Here is a 21080-nt window from a genome sequence, read left to right as displayed (position 1 = left end):
AAAAAAAAAAAAAAAAAAAAAAAAACTTGATTCAAGTCAATATTTAGTAAAACTATAACGCTTTTTTAATATACATACACATGTACACATGTAATCACAATAGCCTGTTTTAACAGACTTAGAAATCGTCTGGAGGGCAAGTCTGTTAACTCGAACTGCCGTGACTGGATTCGCTGTGGGAGTTAAACTGCCTAGAGGATTAGTGAAGAATTTAAGATAGATTTGTGAGCTGGATCAGCCAGTTCTCTGAAAAGAGCAAGATCAACATCAAACTGACTCGCATTAACCCTAAAGCAACATTAAAACTAAAAAAAAAAAACAAGACAAAGGGCAACAAAAAGGTAAAGTTTTACGTCATTGTTCCCCTTTTATTTTCAGACTTTGATACACAAATTATAGGCCTTCAGGACTACATTTGCAAATGAAAACAAAACAGCAAAGGCAACTCGTCAAAGACAAAGATGGATGACTGAAGGATACAGAGGAGGGGTTGTAGAAATTGGACAGGAATGTTGCGGTTAGCGGCAGGATTTGTGAAAAGGGGGCACTGAGGGATACTAGACTAGGGTTTGGGTGAAGGTTAGTGGTCGAGGTGTTTACAGCTGGCCGCAGTCAGCGACGTGGATCTTGGCACTGGTCTTTCCACTGCTGGAGCCGTAGCCCTCCACTTTCTTGATGACGTCCAAGCCCTCCACAACCTGTCCGAAGACAACGTGCTTGCCATCCAGCCTGGGGGACAAGGAAAACGAGAGTCAGCACAAAGGTGCTTCACAGCATGGATCCAGAAGACATGCTCAATCACGTTGCTTTTGCTCACCATGAAGTAAGATCTGTGCAGATGAAGAACTGGGAACCGTTGGTGTTGGGGCCAGCGTTGGCCATGGACAGGCAGCCAGCGCCGGTGTGTTTCAGGTTGAAGTTCTCATCCTCAAACTTGTTGCCGTAAATGGACTTTCCACCAGTTCCGTTGTGGTTCGTGAAGTCGCCTCCCTGTATCCAAAGGTCTCAAGATTAGAACCGAACAGCAAAACTGATGTAAACAAGATCTCAGAAGACTTCAGGACGGGGTCTGAATGCAATTTTAACTGATAGAAATTAAGTTACCAGCCATTCAGAAAAGTTCTGCCATTCAAAAGTCATTACTGATATTTAAATTTTAATTGTGAGTCATTGAATTTGACAGTCGATCATTGCTGGTGAATACCATGAAATAATGAGGTTCAGAACAGTGAATCTAATCACTAGTATGAAGGAAAAGTGGGTTCAAAAAGTTTAAATTGTGTCTAAATTAGTGCAAATTGAAAGAGAAAGGGTGATAAAAAACTGAATTTTAATGCAAAATGCCATGAAATTTGCTCAATTTCGGATAAATAAACTGAAAGTAGGTCAGTACACTTATAGCAAAACAATACAGACAGTGTTGGTGAATTTTAAGAATTAAGCCACAAAATACCATTTAAATACGAACCTTGCATGTTCTGCATCTCTCAATAAATGAAGGGCACAGATGCCCTATATATATATTTATTTTAAGGAAAAATGTTAAATATACACAGTACACACATCTATAGTATACAAACAAACATTTATTTTAATAAATTGCTGTTAAATTGTGAATGTTTCATGATTTCAGTTAATTACACATGCTTTTTGATTAATACAATTTTATTTAACCATTAAAAGAGAGTCTAGATTATTAAAATGTGAGAAAAAAAATCCAAAGAACCCAAAAAATGAAAAGTGAAACAGAATTTGGGAAATAATAAAAACGATTTCATAGAGCCATAATTCAATATAAAGCATACACTTGATTGAAGACACGGTAGTGGCAAAAAAAGCGCAATACACAATCCTCCAGAATAGGGTGAAGTCAGTACATAAAAAAAACCTTTGACCAAAATCACCGTTAATGTAATTTAATGGATAACTAACCACGTGGCACAGCACAACACAGGCGTACACTCATAGAAAACGCTCAAATGTTAAAGATTTAAGTGCTTCTTGCACAGTGTGCGACCCTCTTTGTGCTTATTTGCAAATGTTCGAGGCTCATGGTAATCAATCATAACCCACCAAAGTGAGTTGCTATTGAGTTGTGTTACCAGCCATGGTTAAGATGGAAATTTCAGACCCTGCGGACTAAATCTTTCTTACCTGGCACATGAAGCCGGGGATGACACGGTGGAAGGTGGATCCTTTGTAGCCAAAGCCAGGCTGACCGGTGCACAACTGCCTGAAGTTCTCTGAAAAGACAACAGACAGGTGATGAGCGCTTCAAATCACACGCAACGAGAGAGAAAAAAAGGAAAATAATAATAAATTAAAAAAAGCACTGTTGCCAACTTGCTGAAGAAAGATCAATTTGCTAAATGACATTGTCACTTAGCCACAACATCAAATCTCAGCAAAAAATATATTTTGTGTGTGTTCATTTAGATTTGTTTGTTAAATATATTAATAAAAATAACAGTAATTTTAAATACATTGAATTACTGAATACGTACACAGTCATTTTTTTTATGAAAAAATGAAAAATAGTAATTTCCATATACTAAATGCGGAGCAGAATTTTTGTCTTTGCCTATTAAATTCTTGGGTGTGTCAGTAAAGAACAACAACATTAATTCTTAGGCTTTTTTTTTGTTTTGTTTAAGTAGTGTTAGATTTAAAAAAATAAAATTGTATATGCCATATTTGGGAAAAAAAAAAAAAAAAGGCACAATCTAGGAAAAAAAAAATTAAATTTGAAGCCTTGCCAATTGAATGAATGCCTAATAGCAAATATTGCATCATTTTATAGTCAAATGGCCCTGGGTTAAAAAAATAATTCAATGTGGACATTTTTGTCCTTAAGGTCCTGAGTTGAGTATTTTTTTGTACAGAGGGTAAAACTGTTTTTTTTTAAGGAAATGGTGAAATATTAAAATTTCAATAAAAATAAACACCTGAGCCAAAATGCATGCAGTTGGCATTAACACAGGCACAAACAAAACTGAAATGGACAAAAATGTCCATAAGGTCGCACATGAGTTAATAAAAGTCTGTAAAAATAGGGCACAATCCACTATGGTAATATGAAAGGTAATATGTAATATGTGTTTTGCAGGTTATAGGGTTACAATGTATAATGGATAATATCCTGGAGAATTACTAGCATCTTTCATTTTGCTTACGGTGTACTGACTGATAAACAACCTGAGGTACAAGCTACTAACAAAGTGTATCATAAATGAATAATTCAGTTATTAAATTATCAGCATTGCAAACAATCTTTGGTTCCCTCTTGTTGTGTAATTAGGATGGAAAATGTGTGACTTTTATTGGTAAAAGCTGCCAAATAAATGTAAAAAAAAGCTAAATTTGTTGCTAGGTGACTTTAGAAGAAAAAGTTGCTAGGGTAGTCTAAAAAGCTGCTAAATTTAGTGACAAAATCGCTAAGTGGGCAACACTGAAAGGAAGTATAAATACCTGCAGTTCTGGGGACAACATCGGCTCTCAGCTGTTGAAAGAAACAGGAAAACGTCAAATTAATTTACTAACGTAAATTCCCATCTGCAGCAGTGCGTGATTACGTCATTCCGTCAACGCGACAAACTACAAATAAGCGACGAGCGCCTCATCTTCATGTGACCGCACTGCAGCTGCCAGTTAAAACACGACAATGCGGGAAAAGAGAATTCAAGGTAACGTTATGGTGCAAACAGCACATGTTCGTTATTCACACTTAGTCGTGACACTACATTTTTGGAGGTCTCTCCGAGAGCGCAGAAGAAATCCTGAGTGACCACGAGTGTGACATTTCTGAGTTTTACTAACATTAGACGTTGAACTAAAATGGCCGCTCAGAAATTATTTACGTTACTTTTACCAGCGCTGACAGAAACACTGCGTGTCTTAAATACCCTAGTTATCTGACTGAACCGTTATACACAGTTAAATGAGAGGAACCTCCACCCATAATGAAAAGGCGAGTCTAGCGACTCGTGTATGGAAATCTCCGCAGAACCGCGAGGAAGCCACCCCCTCCCTTCCCCCTCATACACCCCACCGAACTTTCCAGAATATCCTTCCACTCAGATTGCAGGATGCGCTTTCCTCAGACAAAAAAGCTAAACCGTTTTTGAGTCTCAGAGCTTGAGCTTAAGTTCAGCCTGAGCAAACTAAAGTTGCCTTTAGGGAATCCAGGTTAAACAAAGGAGCAGCAGCCCCTGCCCATTCATTCAATGCGGACTCCTGCACATGTTTCCGCATGGATTTTCCCAAACCAAGCGCTGGAACCGAGAAGGCTTTATTCGTTCTGTCTGTGGGCACTCTTCTTGTGTAAAACGACTAATAATAATACTAAAATACACAAGGTGAAACTGCAGTTAACGCGGCCTACCATCATTCACGGACACCGAAATAACGGTTTTCTGCAAATAAACAGCATCACTAACTTACTCGAAATGAATAATAATGTATAGTCTTATCAATTAACTCTAACATTAAAACCCTACATACTGATAGATTCCCATCATAAAGGTTGCTCACTGCACAAAACTGCAAAATTGCAAACGAGTTTAAATGGTAATGTAATCAGCAAGCATTTTTTGGCTGGGAGTGTACACCCTTCGGTTAAAGGTCCTGCTTTGGTTAGCCAGGTTAGACATTACAGAATAACGGGATTTGTCATGCAGGAATGCAACACTTATGAATATTCAAGTTCAACTTCTGCAGGATTTATGTTAAACATAGCATAGTAGCTTAGCGGGTTTACACGACTTGCAGAAAAAATGTCAATACTCTAGTGTAGAGAGTGATAAATTAGACTTGCAATTAAAAAATGTTGAAATACTTTGAAATTATGAATACTGCGTGCAACTTTACCTCCATTATCACTCTTCCGAGTGGATTGCCGTTGGCGGTGAGGTCGAAGAAAACTCTGGGCCTTGCCATGGCTTTAGTTTCTTTTGCGTTTAGATGATGCTGGGCTGAAACGCGTGAACCGTGTGTCACTGGCTGCCTTGGAATGGAGAAAAGACCGGATGAAGGCCGCTAAGCTATATAATTACCGGAGAGGTACGGCATGATGCCACATCTGTCCAATTAGAACGCTTCAATGCTTTGAGTGACACGAAGATGAACCAATGAAATGGCTGCTTTGAGACGCGCTTTTAGGAAACGCGGCTTGAGCAGTGATACTTTAAAAGGAATATTAAAGATATGTGTCCTGTTTTAGATGAGGTGTTATTTCAAACGAGTACACATGCAGTAAATGTTAGTCATTTATTTTAGTACTGAAATAGAACGATATCTTAATGCCTGGACTGCATTTCATGCATTATGCATTCAGGGAAACCAAGGATTTAGGGCGCTCACTGTCCCACACAATTTTAAAAAGCCCCTCCTATAAGATATTATAGGTCACATAATAAATGTGCGGCTGTAATTATGACAAACTTTTTAATAACTGGAACTTACAAAGTTAATATACAGATGAGGTCAAAAGTTTTCATACACCTTGCAGAATCTGCAAATGTTAATTACTTGTGCAAAATAACAGGGGCCCTACAAAACGCATGTTATATTTTATTTAGTACTGACCATGAGAGATGTCATGAACAGTTAAACTACCCACTGTTCTTCAGAAAAATCCTTTAGGTTACACAAACTCTTTGGGTTTTCAGCCTTTTTGTGTATTTGAACCCTTTCCAACAATGACAGTATGCATTGCTAAGAACTTCATTTGAACAACTTTAAAGACGATTTTTTCATTTAGTTTTTTTTGGCACCCTTAGATTTCAGATATTCAAATTGTTGCATCTTGACCAAATATTGTCCTATCCTAACAAACATACATCAATGGATAGCTAATTTATTCAGCTTTTCAGATATCAAATTATCTCAATTCAAAATTGAGATAATAAAAAAAAAAAAAAATGACATACCCTTATGACTAGTTTAGTAGTCCAGGGTCACATATATCTTATTTTTTCATTTAGTACAACCCCTCAGAAATAACAGAAGATAATTGCGTTTCCCCGAAGACAAAATAAGTGAAATTTACCCTGATCTTAAAATTTAAAAAGTTTTTTTTTAATTTTAATGCATTGTGTTTCCTTCTGTAGCATCAGTGAGTGTTTGAACCTTCTGTAATAGTTGCATTTGAGTCCCTCCGTTGTCCTCAGTGTGAAAAGATGGATCTCAAAATCATACCGTCATTGTTGGAAAGGGTTCAAATACACAGAAATTCTAAAAAAAAAAAAAAAAGCAAAGAATTTGTGGGACCTGAAGGATTTTTCTGAAGAACAGCGAGCAGTTTAACTGTTCAGGACAAACAAAGGACTTATAAACAACCGTCACTAAACAAAAACAAACAAACAAACAAAAAAACAGCTGTGGATCATTCAGGTTTTTTCTATTTGTAAACGTCTCTGATGTGAAATATCTTATTCAGGTAGTACAAAAAAAAAAAATAACATGCATTTTGTGATTGCAGAATTTTCAATAACCGTTCTTTAATTAAACAACATAATGTAAAAATAATTCAATGTTGCAATGCAATAAAGGTTTACATGTTGGATTATTTTAATAACGCTTAATTTAAAATCAAATGAAACCTCAGAAATCGCATGCCATTTCACCTGATTGGACACAATCCAGTTTCTTTAATAATAAAAGAACAACTTCAAACATTTGAGAAGATAATGAGTTTATTGTAGGAAGCTAAACCGTTGCGAGGACAGAATCTTAATCCTCGAAAAACCAAAATAAATAAAATCATTTGCTCTCTCACTTTGAAAAAGCCAAAAAGATGTCATCGGTTTCTATTTAAAAGAGCGACCACAAACAGGTGTAATTCTGTCTTGCTTGCCATATTAAATGTTCCTGCGGCTGGGCTGGGCTGTATGGCACACGTTACCAGATGGCACAGGAGGATTTGAATTCTGAAGGGGTTTTTATCTGCAGCAGGCTGCATCAATGATTAGCCGAGCGTGCAGAGCATACAATGTCATCTATAGACAATGATTTGGAACCAGAACAGAGGCACATACATGTTAAGGTGCCACAAAAAAATTCCACAGTCCTGATTTTGACACCAAGTCTTGCCTCTTCTGAATACAAAGTCATTTTTACATAAATACAATCATACAACTGCAACACCATCTGCTTCAGAGAACCAACCGTTTTTTTCCTCTTACCAGAAAACAGTGCAAAGGTACAGATAAAGTGTCGTTTTTACCACTTACTTTACAATTTTGCCCACTACTGAGACACTGCCGATGTATGTGCCAAAATTCTCCATTATTCTGAATTAAGCCCACAATTATCAATAAAGAAAAACTAAAGAAAACACAAACTTACAAATTAAAGCCATTGGGATACCAACAACCCTACATGAAAGCTTGGGGAAAAGCTTAATAGTGAGTTTGGAGTAACAGGTTTGGAACTGTGCTTTGGTTGAAAATACATTGGGTCTATTCAAATCAACATTTGTGCTGTTATGCTTAAAGCAAGAGAATCTCTTCCACAAAGGCTTAAAATGAACAATTAACTAAAAAAATTGTCAATTCATGCAAGAGTGTGTGAGTCTAGGAGAGTGTGTTTTGCAAATCTGACACATTGGATGAACTATCGCTGTTCTCTAGGGATAAAACGGTTTGGTGTAGTGTATTTGGTTGCCGGGTGAATGGGGTGTTTGTGAGTTTTCGTTTTCTTTGTGGACTGAAGGACAGATTTAGACATGGTCTTTGAAGGCGTCCAGGTTGAAGGCAGTGTCGAGCAAACGCTTCAGCTCCATAAGATGGTTTTTCTTATTTCCAGTAGCCGGGGCGGCGGCAGGATCACGGCCGGCATACCTGCGCACACAAACAGATGGAGTGGGGATTGGTAAAAAATATAGAGCACTTGGAGTGTCACGGCTCTATGGGCCAATCTACAAAACTGGTGCAAACTTCAGTTAAAATCTTAGATGTTTACTAAGATCCTTCTATTATCTATTAAAACCCAGAATAATGTTTAAAATAACGCACGTCATACCTGTCCTCATCAGTTTGCATTGGCTACCAATAGCTGTTCTGCAAGTGAACAGCACATTATTGTGCCATCCCAAAGAGGCACAATATCACTTTCACTGACTTTCACATTAAATGTACCCTTCTAGTGGAATGACCTGCCCAACTCAATCAGATTCCCTAACTATCTTCAAGAATCGGCTAAAAACACATCTCTTCCATCTTTATTTGACCCTCTATTCTAATTCTATTCTATAAAAAACTTGCCCTTTTAGATTTATTCTCTATTTACTTACTGCTTGTAAAAAAAAAATAACACTAGCTTCTCTGTTCTTGTTGTATTCCATCTCCTTTTTATTTATTATATAATTTAAAAAATATTGATACGTGTACTGTGTTAGGCTAAATGAGATTTGTCATAGCACTTGCATGTTGTTTTTTATGGCTTCCATTGTCCTCTTTAGTAAGTTGCTTTTGGGTACTTTCAATTGGGAGGTGGCAGTCCTGAAGCCTAACCCCTAAATTTCAACTTATGAAAATGAGATGCGTTTATGACAAGAAAATATTAATGTGTCCCTTTCTCATAGCGACATGGTGAGTAGATAGGCCCCATCAATTTGAGGTAAATGTGTTCAAAAGTCTAAAAAAAAACATTACCGAACATTTTTTTTTCTGCAATTAAGCACACTTTTTTGGGAGTTATTATATAACATTTAGTTTTTATATGCGTACAACAGTGCAGAACTGTGCTAGCTAACCATGTGCTAGGTTCAAAAGTATCTAAAATTGTCACTACCAAAACAGTTATGACTGAAACATTTAGTGAAGTTTCAGTAGTGACATCAAATCTTTCACTACCGTAACAGTTCCAACCAATTGTTTCGGTAGTGACAAAAGGGAACACACAATCCTCATATTTATGGGAAATAAACAATTTTAGTAGTTATGCATTTTTTGCATAACTTTTTTTTTTTTGCATTTTTAGTATGTGGGTTAAAATTCTGTGATGTGGTCGCAACTAAAACATTACTGTCACTACCAAATGTGTGCAGTCATAACCGAAACATGGGATGTTGTCAATAATAAAGTATACTGAATTATCAACTAAGATGTTCAAAATACAACAAATCTCATAAATCACACTTGAAATATTGTTAAAAATTTAATTGTTTTTGACTTGCCTCTAAACAAAATGAATAAAATAGCAAAATATATATATTTACAATGTAGACATAAGCAAAATCTTAAAAGGCCAATATAACCCTTCCTGTGTTTCGGTAGTGACAAATTTGGGGAGAGGACAAATATTCCAAACCTTTCTGAAAATACAAAATGAGAATAAACTGCACAATTACTAGAAATTTGTACCTAGGATATTATACAATTTGCATACATTTTCAAGATGTTTCCAACTCTTACTATAGACCAATTCTATAGAATGACCCCTAATTATAAGACGAGAGTTTACCAGACAGGCTTGGCACGTTCAATGGTGGTGCGCATGCGAGGCTTGACGTAGTCATAGTATCCCTGGTTCTTATGCTCCTCTTGACACCAGACCAGGTCAGCATTGGGATATTTGTCAGTCTCTGCCTTCACCAGGTCAAATGGGAAAGGAGAGAGCTGGGGAGGAGCGAGAGAGAGAATCAGACCATCATACAAGAATGAAAGCAAGCAAGCATTGCTGATGTTCTACTGAAGACAGTGGTACCTGCTCAATGCGAGTGATGGCCACAGAGTCCTCCATGTTAAGTGTTTTGCGTTCACGCTTGAGCTCGTAATAGATTTTTCCTGTACAGAAAACGATGCGCTTCACCCCTGAGGGGTTCTGAGTTACCGGTCCATCATCTGGGATCACGCGCTGGAAATGAGTGCCTGAATGGACACACATAGATAGTGTTGCTTATTTAGAAGTTGTTCTATACACATTTCGTTGCTGTTATGTCATATTTATCGAGTACTGCATGTTGAATGAGTATTAACTGGTATTTATTTGAGAAAATGTAATTCCCAGTGCACACATAGTTACCAGACTGTCAAGTGTACGGTTAGTTACATTATTTACTTCCTTTTTATTTGTTCTTTACATGTGAAAAATACTATCATAGAATTATAGAAGCCTGTTTCCACCACTGAATTAAAAAAATGGTAATTACGACTTTTTATCTTACAAATCTGGCGTTTTTTTCTCAGAATTGCGAATTAAAACAAAGGTCACACTTTTAAGATATAAACTCATAATTCTGACTTTTTTTTTTTAGAACGCTCATAACTATATCACAATTCTGAAAGTCACAATTGCGAGTTTATATCTCACAACTGACTTAATTTCTCACAATTGACTTCATTTCTCAGAACTGTGACTTTTTCACAACTGCAAGTTTATATCACGCAATTCTAAGTCACAGTTGTGAGTTCATATCTCACAACTAACTTGATAGTTTATCACACAATTCTGAAAGTCACAACTGTGACTATATAAACTTTTCTGAGAAATAAAGTTAGTTGTGAGATAAAGTTTTTATAATGCAATTCTGAAAAAGTCACAACTGCGAGTTTATCTCAGAACTGCAACATTATTTTTTGCAACTACAAATTCATATCACACAATTCTGAGTAAAAAGGTCACAATTGCAAGATAAACTCACAATTCTGAAAAAAAAGTCAGAATTCTGAGATTATATCTAGCAATTCTTACTTCATTTCTTAGAACTGCACCTTTCTTTTTTCACAACTACAGGTTTATATCATGAAATTCTGAAAGAGTCAAAACTGTGACTTTATATCTCGCAATTGACTTCATTTCTCAGAACTGCAACATTATTTTTCACAAGTTTATATCACGAAATTCTGAGTCACAACTGTGAGTTTTTATCTCACAATTGACTTCATTTCTCAGAACTGCAATTTTATTTTTCACAACTATAAGTTCATATCACACAATTCTGAAAAAGTCACACAACTGCGACTTTATCTCACAATTGACTTCATTTCTCAGAACTGCAACATTATTTTTTACGAGTTTATATCACGCAATTCTGAAAAAAAGGCACAATTACAAGTTTATATATTACAATTCTGACTTCTTTTCTTAGAACTGCGACTATATTTTTCACAATTACAAGTTTATATTACACAATTCTGAGATAACAGCAAGAAACACTTTCTGACCTGGTAGCATCTGGTCAAAGTTAGACTTGGCCTCTGGATGACGCAGCAGAGATTTGGGGGTGAAGACAATAAGCTAAAAACAAGGAAATAAACCAGTTAAAAATACTAAACATTCAAGCACTAGTGATGCATGAACATCTAGATGCTCTCATAAAGCTGAACTCACTGGTTTCCTGAACGGAAGAAGAATCTGCCTCCTTATTACATGGAAATAATTGGCGGGATTTGAGCAGTTTACAACAATCCAGTTGCAGTCATACAGCTGACGCACATCAAAGTCGTCCGTGATTTTCTGCAGTCAAAATAAAAGGTACATTGATATATTCAGATTATAAAATCTTTGCTTATACCAACACTATTAACATTTAGAGACGTTAGGCAGACAGTCTTACAGGGTTAAAGTCAGGGTCATCGTTGCACATCTGCAGGAAGCGTTCTGGACGAGCAGATGAGTGCTCGGGACCCTGTGAAGGAACAAAATAAACCCAAATCAGCTCATTTACAGCCAGTACATATGGGTTAAGTGTGCAAATAGAAAAAAGTTGAATGATTTCGAAGTAATAATAGCCTTACCATGCCCTCCATGCCATGTGGCAGCAGTAAGACAATGCCATTCTGGCGGACCCATTTAGCCTGGCCAGGGGAGATGAACTGATCGATTATACACTGAGCAGTGTTATGGAAGTCTCCAAACTGGGCCTCCCATAGAACCAGTGCATTGGGACTGGCCATAGCAAAGCCCAACTCAAAACCTAAAGAAAGTCACACAGAATAAAAGACAACATTACTTTCCATGAGCGTCCTCTACCTTTCAGAGATCATTTTAACATGTACTGTGAGGGTCTGGATACCTAGTACTCCGTACTCAGACAGAGAGCTATTGCAGACGGTGTACGGGGCTTGGTTAGGTGACAGGTGGTTCATGGGAATGCAGATCCTCTTGTCAACGTTCTGATCATGGAGAACATGGTGACGGTGACTGCGAGTGGAACAAGGAACAGGTTAGTGATCTCTTACACTAAGCTAAGATCCAAAATATTGCTCAAAAATGTAACCCTGAACCACAAAACCATATTTGTAGCAATAGCCAACAATACATAGTATTGGTCAAAATGATCAATTTTTCTTTTATGCCAAAAATCATTATGATATCAACTAAAGGTCATGTTCCATAAAAAAATATTTTGTAAATGTCCTACCATAAATATATCAAAACTTAATTATTGATTAGTAATATGCATTGCTAAGAACGTAATTTGGATAAATTTAAAAGTGATTTTCTCGATAATTTGATTTTTTTTTTAGCACCCTTAGATTCCAGATTTTCAAATTGTTGAATCTCAGCCAAATATTGTCCTATCCTAACAAACCATACATCAATGGAAAGCTTTCTTATGTTTATACTTGTGTATAAATCTCATTTTATAATCTCAAAATTTTGACCCTTATTTGTGGTCCAGGGTCACAAATGGTCTATTAAACAGACATATGTGTATACAATAATACCTGAAGGTTCCTCTCTCCACATCTTGGCCACTGAGACGCACATGGATGCCCTCCTTGAGCAGAGAGCCAAAGGCCATGTACTCTCCCAGAGCCCAGTCCACTGTCCTGTTCTTGATCATGTCACCACGGCCCTTCAGAATACGACTCAGACCTGTACGTGAAGGGAAGACGAGTATTATAGTAAGAGAATGCATGAGATGTGCATATTTATTTACTAATTTGCAGGACTAATGTACCTCCATGAATTGTGAAGTCCTCCACGGGTACCGATGATGCCACTTGTCCAATTTGGGTCAGCTCTTCCTCTGACAGACCAGTGGACGGGCAGCTCATACTCTTGGGCTGACCATCCAGAGTGAAAAAACCTGCATAGCAAACACATTGACTGCTGTAAGATGTAGAAACACATGAAGCAGCAAAATGCTGTACATTTTTAATTAGTCTCGCTTTGTCAGATGTTTGACTTCACAACATCAAGTCTGGCACATATTGCAGATGGTCACAGGAAGATGCAACCCGGAGCATTTAACGTTTAACCCTCTGGTGCTCTTCAGCAATTTTTGATCTAAAATTTTATGTTAGGTTAGGTAAGGGTTTTGGCACACGCAATGTGAACACAAAAAAGTCATGGACATGATTCTAAAAGTAAATAGAATTACATAATAATAAATATTATTATTATTATTATTACTACTATTACATATTATTACATTATCATTACTACATGTACAAAATTTGTACATACTTTGCAAACTGTCACAGTCTATGGGAAAATCCAAAGTTCTATACCATTCCAAACAGTCCAAGCTTTTCTAAAGCATCCTAATTACCCTGATTCATTGGGAACAGCTGTTTTAATCAACTCAACTGAAAAACAGAAGCTCTCTGCAGTTGGTTTGTGGACAGTTATGGCTAAGAATAAGGAGCTCACTGAGGACCTATGGCTGCGCATTGTGGCTGCTCACAAGTCAGGAAAGGGCTAGAAGTAGGGCTGTTCGATTCCGAAAATTTTGGAATCGATTCCGATTCCTGGTTCTGGAATCGATTGGATTCGATTCCAGAATCGTTTCCCCACTGTTGTTTCGATTCTTTTTCGATTCTTGTTTTTTGGATTGGAGGAAGCTAATTTCGCAATGAATGCAGGATGTAAAGGTCGTATAAAGTTACTTTCTCATAATATGAAGCTTCATTTGTAAAAAAAAAAAAAAAAAAAAAAAAAAAAAATAATAATATATATATATATATATATATATATATACACGTCACGTCTTGTTTTATTCATGTTTTTATACAGGTTTATTCATTTATTCTTGTTTTCTTATATATATATATATATATATAAGAAAACAAGAATAAATGAATAAACCTGTATAAAAACATGAATAAAACAAGACGTGACGTGTATAAAATGACAAAATTAGCAAACTGTACACTGAAACAAAATAAACAGAACTTTAACAACAACACTGATATAAGAGCTCGTGGCATATAGCTGTCAACCAGATGTGCTCTCGGCCACTATACGTGCTCTCTGCGTTTTCTTTCAGAGTTATCATTGGCTGATAGAAAGATTAAAATTTGCATTTATTTAAGATGTAAATAAGATCAAGACCCATCATGATCTATTCTGTCGTGCAGCGCTCAAAATTGTGGACAACAACGAGCCAGTTCTCCCGTAAAATAACATCTGAATCGTTTTTTGAACCGGTTCATTTAATGATCTATCCGAACAAATCTTTTCTTGGAAATGTGTCATACTATAATAACTATTAGCGAGCAAGTGGCAAATTAATGGGTGCTTCTCAAACTGAAGGCTGCATCCTTAAACTCAGACGAGTTTAGTAATGACTAATAAGTCGTTTTTATTAAGTTTATTTTCGTCAATCGACGTTTGATGACTTGCAGCCGAAATGCAGCCTTCATGGAATGCAGCCTTCCGTTTAAGAGGTAAGTTTTGTTGAACTGAAAACGGCTCTGAATGAGGAGTCGATTCCCCATGAGAGGATCGATTCCAAACGTTGGAATCCACTCTCGATTCCCAATGCCTCGGAATCGAGGAATCGATTCCCAGCCCTAGCTATAAGACCATATCTAAATGTTTTAAAGTTCCAGTGGCTACAGTACAAAGTAGGGCTGTGCAATATATCGAACGATATTGTGAGGCGCGTTTAGTCAATGAAGCCGGTGCTTTGATTAGTAGTAAATCTCCATCACGTGCGTTCCGCTCAGGTTCCACTGGAGCGGCAATTGATACACAGAGACATAAATCTCTGACAAGCTACGCCATATCGAGCTTAATATCGCATTCGAAAAATACAAGACGTTCCTCACTGTGAAAAATCTCAGAGGACGTGGTCGGAAGCCAAAAGCGACACCTGCCTTTGGTATTGGCCTTTGCAAATGCTCATCTGGACAAAGAAGACTTCTGATCTTCTGTTTTATGGTCAGATGAAACAAAAAAAAAAAATAGTTTGGCCACAATGATGTAGCCTTCATTTGGCGTAAAAAGGAGAAGCCTTCAATCCTAAGAACACCATCCCCACTGTCAAACATGGTGGTGGGAACCTAATGTTTTGGTTTTTTTTTTTAACCGGTGGACCAGGGACCCTAATCACAATAAACAGCACCATGAAAAAAGGAGCACATCCTCGAAGCGCCCCCTATATTCCAAAATATGTATAAAACAAATGTGGACTTTAAACAACTTAAATCTTTAATGGTTTTTCTACTACATATTTCAGTAAGATGCATCATTTACATCATACATTTTTCTTTTCCGATTATTTAGTGTATGGAATATGGAAGAAAATTTCTGTCACTAATTCTGTTTCATTGCAACATTAAGGCCATATATGCAATATGTATGAAATATGCAATGAACGATTTATGGACGGCCTGTGGACACACCTTCCAAGACAGTATTGCTTCAACAAATTATGTCATAATTCAAGAATGTCATTCAATAAGATCCATGTTTGCACACACCTGGCCAGGGGGAGTCCAGCCAGTGCTTGATGTGGAGGATCTTCTCATCCTTTGAGCGAGCATGAGCTTCCTCACAGATTTTGTCATATTTGGAAATCTCTTCCTGTGGAGAGAGAGACAAGAAACAGATGAAAACACTTTAGCAAGACTAGCTGAAGATACAATGCAGCTGATTGGCCAGGACTGGCTGTCTGACCTCATACTCCTGTCGTGAACAGGCGCCTTCGGCGATGAGCTTCTCAGCATATTTCTGCAGAACTCCTTTCTGTTTCTTGATCTGTTTATACATCAGCGGCTGGGTGAACATCGGCTCATCCATCTCGTTGTGGCCATTGCGGCGGTAACATACCTAAAAGGAAAAAAGTCATATTCCTGATTAATGTCATGAACTGTAACAATAAGTCAGAATAACATGTTTATAAAACAAACTCTCACCAGGTCCACAACCACATCTTTGTGGAAGGTGGCTCTCCACTCTGCCGCCACGTTGCACACGTACATAACAGCTTCAGGATCGTCTGCGTTGACATGGAATATGGGGGCATTGACCACACGGGCAACATCAGTTGGATACGGAGAGGAACGTGCCATTCGAGGATCTGTGGTGAAACCGATCTGAGAAAGAGATGCAGAGGGGTGTTAAGATGACATCTGATGCGGTGTGTTGGCATGTATTTTCACACACGGGTTCGTTTGTGCACGTGTACCTGGTTGTTGACCACCACGTGCACAGTGCCATGTGTGGTGTAGGACGGCAGATCGCTCAGATGGAAGGTTTCATAGACGATGCCCTGACCTGCAAATGCAGCGTCACCATGCAGAAGAATGGACATCACCTGAAAAAAAAAAAAACACAAAGGAAAGAGCATTTCAAAAGCTGTTGGTTCTATGAGGGGTATGTAATTAAAAACAGGATTTGAATTCATCATAACAGAGCCATTCAAAATACATCTTAAATATACTAGGTATGCACCGATACTAAATTCTGTTGTTTAAAAGTTTGGGGTCAGTAAGATTTTTAATTTTTTCAAAGTCTCCTCTTATGCTCATCAAAGTTCCATTTATTTGATCAATACAGAAAAAAGTAATATTATGAAATATTGCAATTAAAACAAAACAAACCGTTTTCTGTTTTAATATACTATAAAGCATAATTTATTACTGTGATGCAAAACTGAATTTTCAGCATCATTACTCCAGTCTTCAGTGTCACGCAATCCTTCAGAAATTATTCTAATATACTGATTTATCAATGTTGGAAACATTACTGCTTAATATTTTTTTGGACCTGTGATACTTCAGTATTATTTGATTAAAAATGTATTAATTTCTTTAAAAAAAAAAAAAAAATACTGACCCCAAACTTTGAACTGTGTTGTATATTGTTACAAAAGCTTTCTATTTTAAATAAAAGCTTTATACTGTTTTATTTATCAAAGAATGCAGATACAAGTATGAAACGTTCCAAAAAAATATTAAGTAGCACAAGTTTCCAACATTGATAATAAGATATCATTAGTATGATTTCTGAAGGATCATGTGACATGTGAAGAGTAATGCTAAAATTCAGCTTTGATCACAGTAATAAATTCTATTTTAAAGTGTATTAAAATATAAAACCATGAATTTAAATTGCAATAATATTTCACAATATTATTGTTTTTATCTGTATTTTTAATCAAATAAATGCAGCCTTGATGAGCATAAAATAATTCTTTAAAAAAAACAAACAAAAAAATTTACTGATCCCAAACTTTTGAACAGAAGTGTACATATAAGCTAATGCCACTGTTTAAGTTATGATGAATACATCAATTATTATATATGATTATTAATTATATTGTTAAATCAATAAATCATTAAATCAACTCCATACAAAAACACTAAAATCAGACATTTTAAATGCTACATATAAATTTATGCAATTTCATAATGTACAGTATGAATAATGGATAATCATTTTAAGATTGTCTACAGATCAGTGTTGTTTTGACGAAAATGACGAAATCATTTCGTTGACGCCACTTTTTTCCATGACGATAACGAGACGTTGACGAGATAAAATTGGCTCGTTGATGACTAAAACATGACGAGACGTGTGTGAGTTTTCGTTGACAAGACGAGAATAGACGAAAATGTTAGTGGGTGGTCCGTCAGACGTTTAAAATGCATGACATTTCTGCTTATTGTGCATGCCAATTAAAACCGGAAAATATGGCAAGCCGTTTTAGCATTAAATACTCTTTGCCATACTACTATGGCAAGCCGTTTTAGCATTCCATCCTTGTTTGTCTTTTATGTTTTAAAACATTCCTTCATTATTGTAATTATTGGTGAAAATAGTCGATCCGGAAGCTCACATTGTGTTGAACTATAGATCTGCTATTTTCAGAACTTATAAGTGACACTACCCAACAGCAAAATACTTACTGACCTACATTAATTTGCTAAAAGACTACTTTCCCCCCTTTTTTTGACTAAAACTAGACTAAAACCTTTTTGACTTTTCGTCGACTAAAACTGGACTAAAACTATCACATATAGAAGTGACTAAAATTTGACTAAAACTAATAACCATTTTAGTCCAAAAGACTAAGACTAAATCTAAGATGGTTGTCAAAAACAACACTGCTACAGATTATATTTAACAGTGCTACAAGTATGTTATTAGTATTATACATTTTTAAAAAGATTAATTTTAAGTGAGTGTTACATTAAAAAAAATTTTTAAAGCTTATTTAGACAACCTGCTTCATTAACTGAACTGTAGAACTTCATATGAATGAACACTTAATATATATCCAAGGACCAAAGTATTAATGCTATATTGTTAGGAAAATTATACACTATATACACTACCATTCAAAAGTTTGCGGACAGTAAGATGTCTTTCACTAAATCAATACTTTTTTTTCAGCAGTGAAAAAAACCTGATGTGACAGTAAAGGCATTCATATTCATGTTACAAAATATTTATATTTAAAAATAAAAGCTGTTCTTTTAAACTTTATATTCACCAACGAATCCTAAAAATGTGTATCATGGTTTCCAGAATAAATAAGCGCATCACAACTGTTTTTAACATTGATAATACATGTTTCTTGAGCAGCTAATTAGCATATTATAATGATTTCTTAAGCGTCATGTGGCACTGAAGACTGGAGTAATGATGCTGAAAATTCAGCTTTGCCATCATAGGAATAAAATATATTTTAGAACATATTAAAATACAAAACATTATTTAAAATTGTAATCAAATGGTCTCATTTTACTGTTTTTGATCCAATAAATGCATTGGTGAAGCTTTGGTGAGCAAAATAAACTTAAAAAACATAAAAACCCTAATCTTTTGAATGGAAATGTATATAGCCTTAGTTTGATCTTCTTTATGTCTCACCCGATTGCCGTCTGTGTCTCCGCAGTAGAACTGCTCGGCTTTAGTCTTGCCCTGCACCACTGGGTTCACCGCTTCCAGATGGGAAGGATTGGCCACCAATGACATGGTAATATTCCTGTCAGTCACACGATTTATCCTCCTGTGGTACATACCCAAATGGTACTTGACATCTCCTGAACCCTGTAGAGGTACAGACAAATTTGATCAGTTGCAGTAGTTTTCATGATTAAGTTCACAAGGATCTGAAAAAGTGCACATATACACAAAACGTCACTGACCTCATCGGCAGCTTCCAGTTTAGAGTCAAACTGACAGAAAATTTGCTCCAGTTCCTTACGGATCACGTTGGCAAGCACGTTCAGACGCCCTCTACAGATACAAACAGATTGAACAAGAGAGTTTGAAACTGATACCAAGAATCAGCAAAACAGGATAAACGTCACTGTAATATCTGGTTTCCACATTCGAATCTCTTCTTCTACCTGTGGGGCATTCCCATGATAACAGTGTCTACTCCCTTCTCGCTGGATTTATCAATGATGGTTTTGAGTGCAGGGATCAGACTCTCACAGCCCTCAAGCCCAAAGCGCTTCTCAGATGACCATTTCCTCTGCAGGAACTCCTCAAACCTGCAGAAACCAGCACATGGATATTACAGAGCGGCAGGAAACATCTAAAATGGGTTTCCAGAACAAAATATCTATTTAACATTCAACAGTTACACCAAGTCAAATGTTTGGTGTGAAATCAACTTTAATTTAAATCAAACAGCGGGTAATGTGTCTATTCAGACTAGTGCTGCATGATACAGTACTAAAAGGGTATCGCAATACCCTGCTTAAAAAAAAAAAAAAAAAAAAAACAGTATGATTCCTCATTTTACTAGTACCGGTACGGTAAGAAAGCATTTTGATACGAGCCGTGTTAACACTGTTCATTTAAGGTCCTATGATTGGGCGGAATCGTGGGATCCAGTCATAAAAACAGAATTTACTAGGGCTGGGTATTGTGACCAATTCGGCGATTCGATTCTTATTTTTATGGTTTCGATTAGATTAGATTTTGATTCGATATCGATTAGCTATCAATATTTCATTTAAAATGTTAGTTTTGCAGACATGGGATCCATATTTTGATATAAATGCTGGTAACTGAAACTCTCCTACTTAAGTTTATTACTGAAATGCACATCTACATTAATAATAGGGTGCACACAGTTGTTTATTTTAAACAACTTTTATTTTAAATGAACACTGTAACAAGAAGTCATAAATATGTGCATCCATTGTACACCATGTAAACAAACTGCAAAATGCACATTACTGTAAAAAAATTAAGACAGTAACAGTTCTTAACTACAGCCTAATCATTTTTGATCACCAGATTTTTCTGCAAAAAAAGCAGCTGATGGTGACACCTTTAGGACGAGAGGTGAATATTCATATCCTCTTACGTGAAGCACGCGCATTAAGAATCGATTCGGGGATTTCCCGAATTGATAGATTACTTGACAGATTACTTGACAGAAATATTACTTAATGTAATGATACTACAACTACTACTACTAACAGAAATATTATTAAAACAATATAAGAAATATTTACCAGAAACATTTATCAGGATTTATTTATAAGTTGTAAAAACACAATTTCTGAAAAAAAAGTAAATACTATTTTTTTTTCAAATCTAATCTTTATAAATTAATAAGACATGCTTTTTTGATGAACATTTAATGAAATGATTAAAATGAAATTCATAGAAAACAGATTCACAGAATTAGCTAAAAACAAAACTAAATGTAAAAAAGAAAAACAAAAAACGTATTTTATAGGGCTTTAAAATGTCTTTTTTTTGTTAAAATTAAGAAAATGCTATTAAATTGTGTACGTTTCATGATTTCAATTAATTAGACATGCTTTTTGATTAATATTTTTTAAAGTAACCATTAAAATAGTAAAAACGGAAAAAATTCAAATGAATTTGAAAAAATTAAATAAAAAAATACAAATGGAATTTGTCAGTTTCAT

General features: G+C 36.0%; 2 protein-coding genes across 6 annotated transcripts in view; both read right to left on the bottom strand.

Moving 5' to 3' along the window:
- Positions 1–342: 342 nt before the first annotated feature.
- Positions 343–5019, bottom strand: ppiaa (peptidylprolyl isomerase Aa (cyclophilin A)). Its single transcript, XM_073819033.1, has 5 exons — positions 4867–5019; positions 3469–3499; positions 2155–2243; positions 818–990; positions 343–729 (listed from the first exon to the last, which is right to left on the bottom strand). The coding sequence occupies exons 1-5, from the start codon at positions 4933–4935 to the stop codon at positions 597–599; spliced, it is 495 nt and encodes a 164-aa protein (XP_073675134.1). The 5' UTR covers positions 4936–5019; the 3' UTR covers positions 343–596.
- A 1655-nt stretch (positions 5020–6674) lies between these two features.
- The window catches only part of ogdha (oxoglutarate dehydrogenase a), a 39053-nt gene continuing 24647 nt past the window's right edge, over positions 6675–21080 (bottom strand). For all 5 annotated transcript variants that reach the window (XM_073819623.1, XM_073819619.1, XM_073819621.1 and 2 more), the window contains 17 exons: positions 19536–19682; positions 19332–19422; positions 19054–19233; positions 16364–16492; positions 16092–16271; positions 15853–16005; positions 15657–15759; positions 12908–13036; positions 12672–12822; positions 12017–12144; positions 11739–11917; positions 11558–11629; positions 11332–11457; positions 11166–11238; positions 9706–9869; positions 9463–9617; positions 6675–7838 (listed from right to left, as the gene is read on the bottom strand). In XM_073819623.1, the coding sequence (XP_073675724.1) occupies positions 7718–7838; positions 9463–9617; positions 9706–9869; positions 11166–11238; positions 11332–11457; positions 11558–11629; positions 11739–11917; positions 12017–12144; positions 12672–12822; positions 12908–13036; positions 15657–15759; positions 15853–16005; positions 16092–16271; positions 16364–16492; positions 19054–19233; positions 19332–19422; positions 19536–19682 (2281 nt within the window). In that variant the 3' untranslated portion in view covers positions 6675–7717. The remainder of the gene's footprint in view (positions 7839–9462; positions 9618–9705; positions 9870–11165; positions 11239–11331; positions 11458–11557; positions 11630–11738; positions 11918–12016; positions 12145–12671; positions 12823–12907; positions 13037–15656; positions 15760–15852; positions 16006–16091; positions 16272–16363; positions 16493–19053; positions 19234–19331; positions 19423–19535; positions 19683–21080) is intronic.

The sequence above is a fragment of the Garra rufa genome, chromosome 15 (assembly GCF_049309525.1).
Source record: "Garra rufa chromosome 15, GarRuf1.0, whole genome shotgun sequence".
Classification (NCBI taxonomy): domain Eukaryota; kingdom Metazoa; phylum Chordata; class Actinopteri; order Cypriniformes; family Cyprinidae; genus Garra; species Garra rufa.
The sequence above is the reverse complement of the archived record's forward strand: the minus strand, read 5'-3'. Positions and strand labels throughout refer to the sequence as shown.

What these genes read in the sequence shown, in the direction of transcription:
- ppiaa (XM_073819033.1), bottom strand. Translation starts at nt 4,935, where the DNA reads ATGGCAAGGCCCAGAGTTTTCTTCGACCTCACCGCCAACGGCAATCCA. An exon ending in TGTTGTCCCCAGAACTGCAG is followed by an intron (nt 2,244 to 3,468) that starts GTATTTATACTT and finishes TTGTCTTTTCAG; the next exon opens with AGAACTTCAGGCAGTTGTGC. An exon ending in TGCACAGATCTTACTTCATG is followed by an intron (nt 730 to 817) that starts GTGAGCAAAAGC and finishes CTTGTCCCCCAG; the next exon opens with GCTGGATGGCAAGCACGTTG.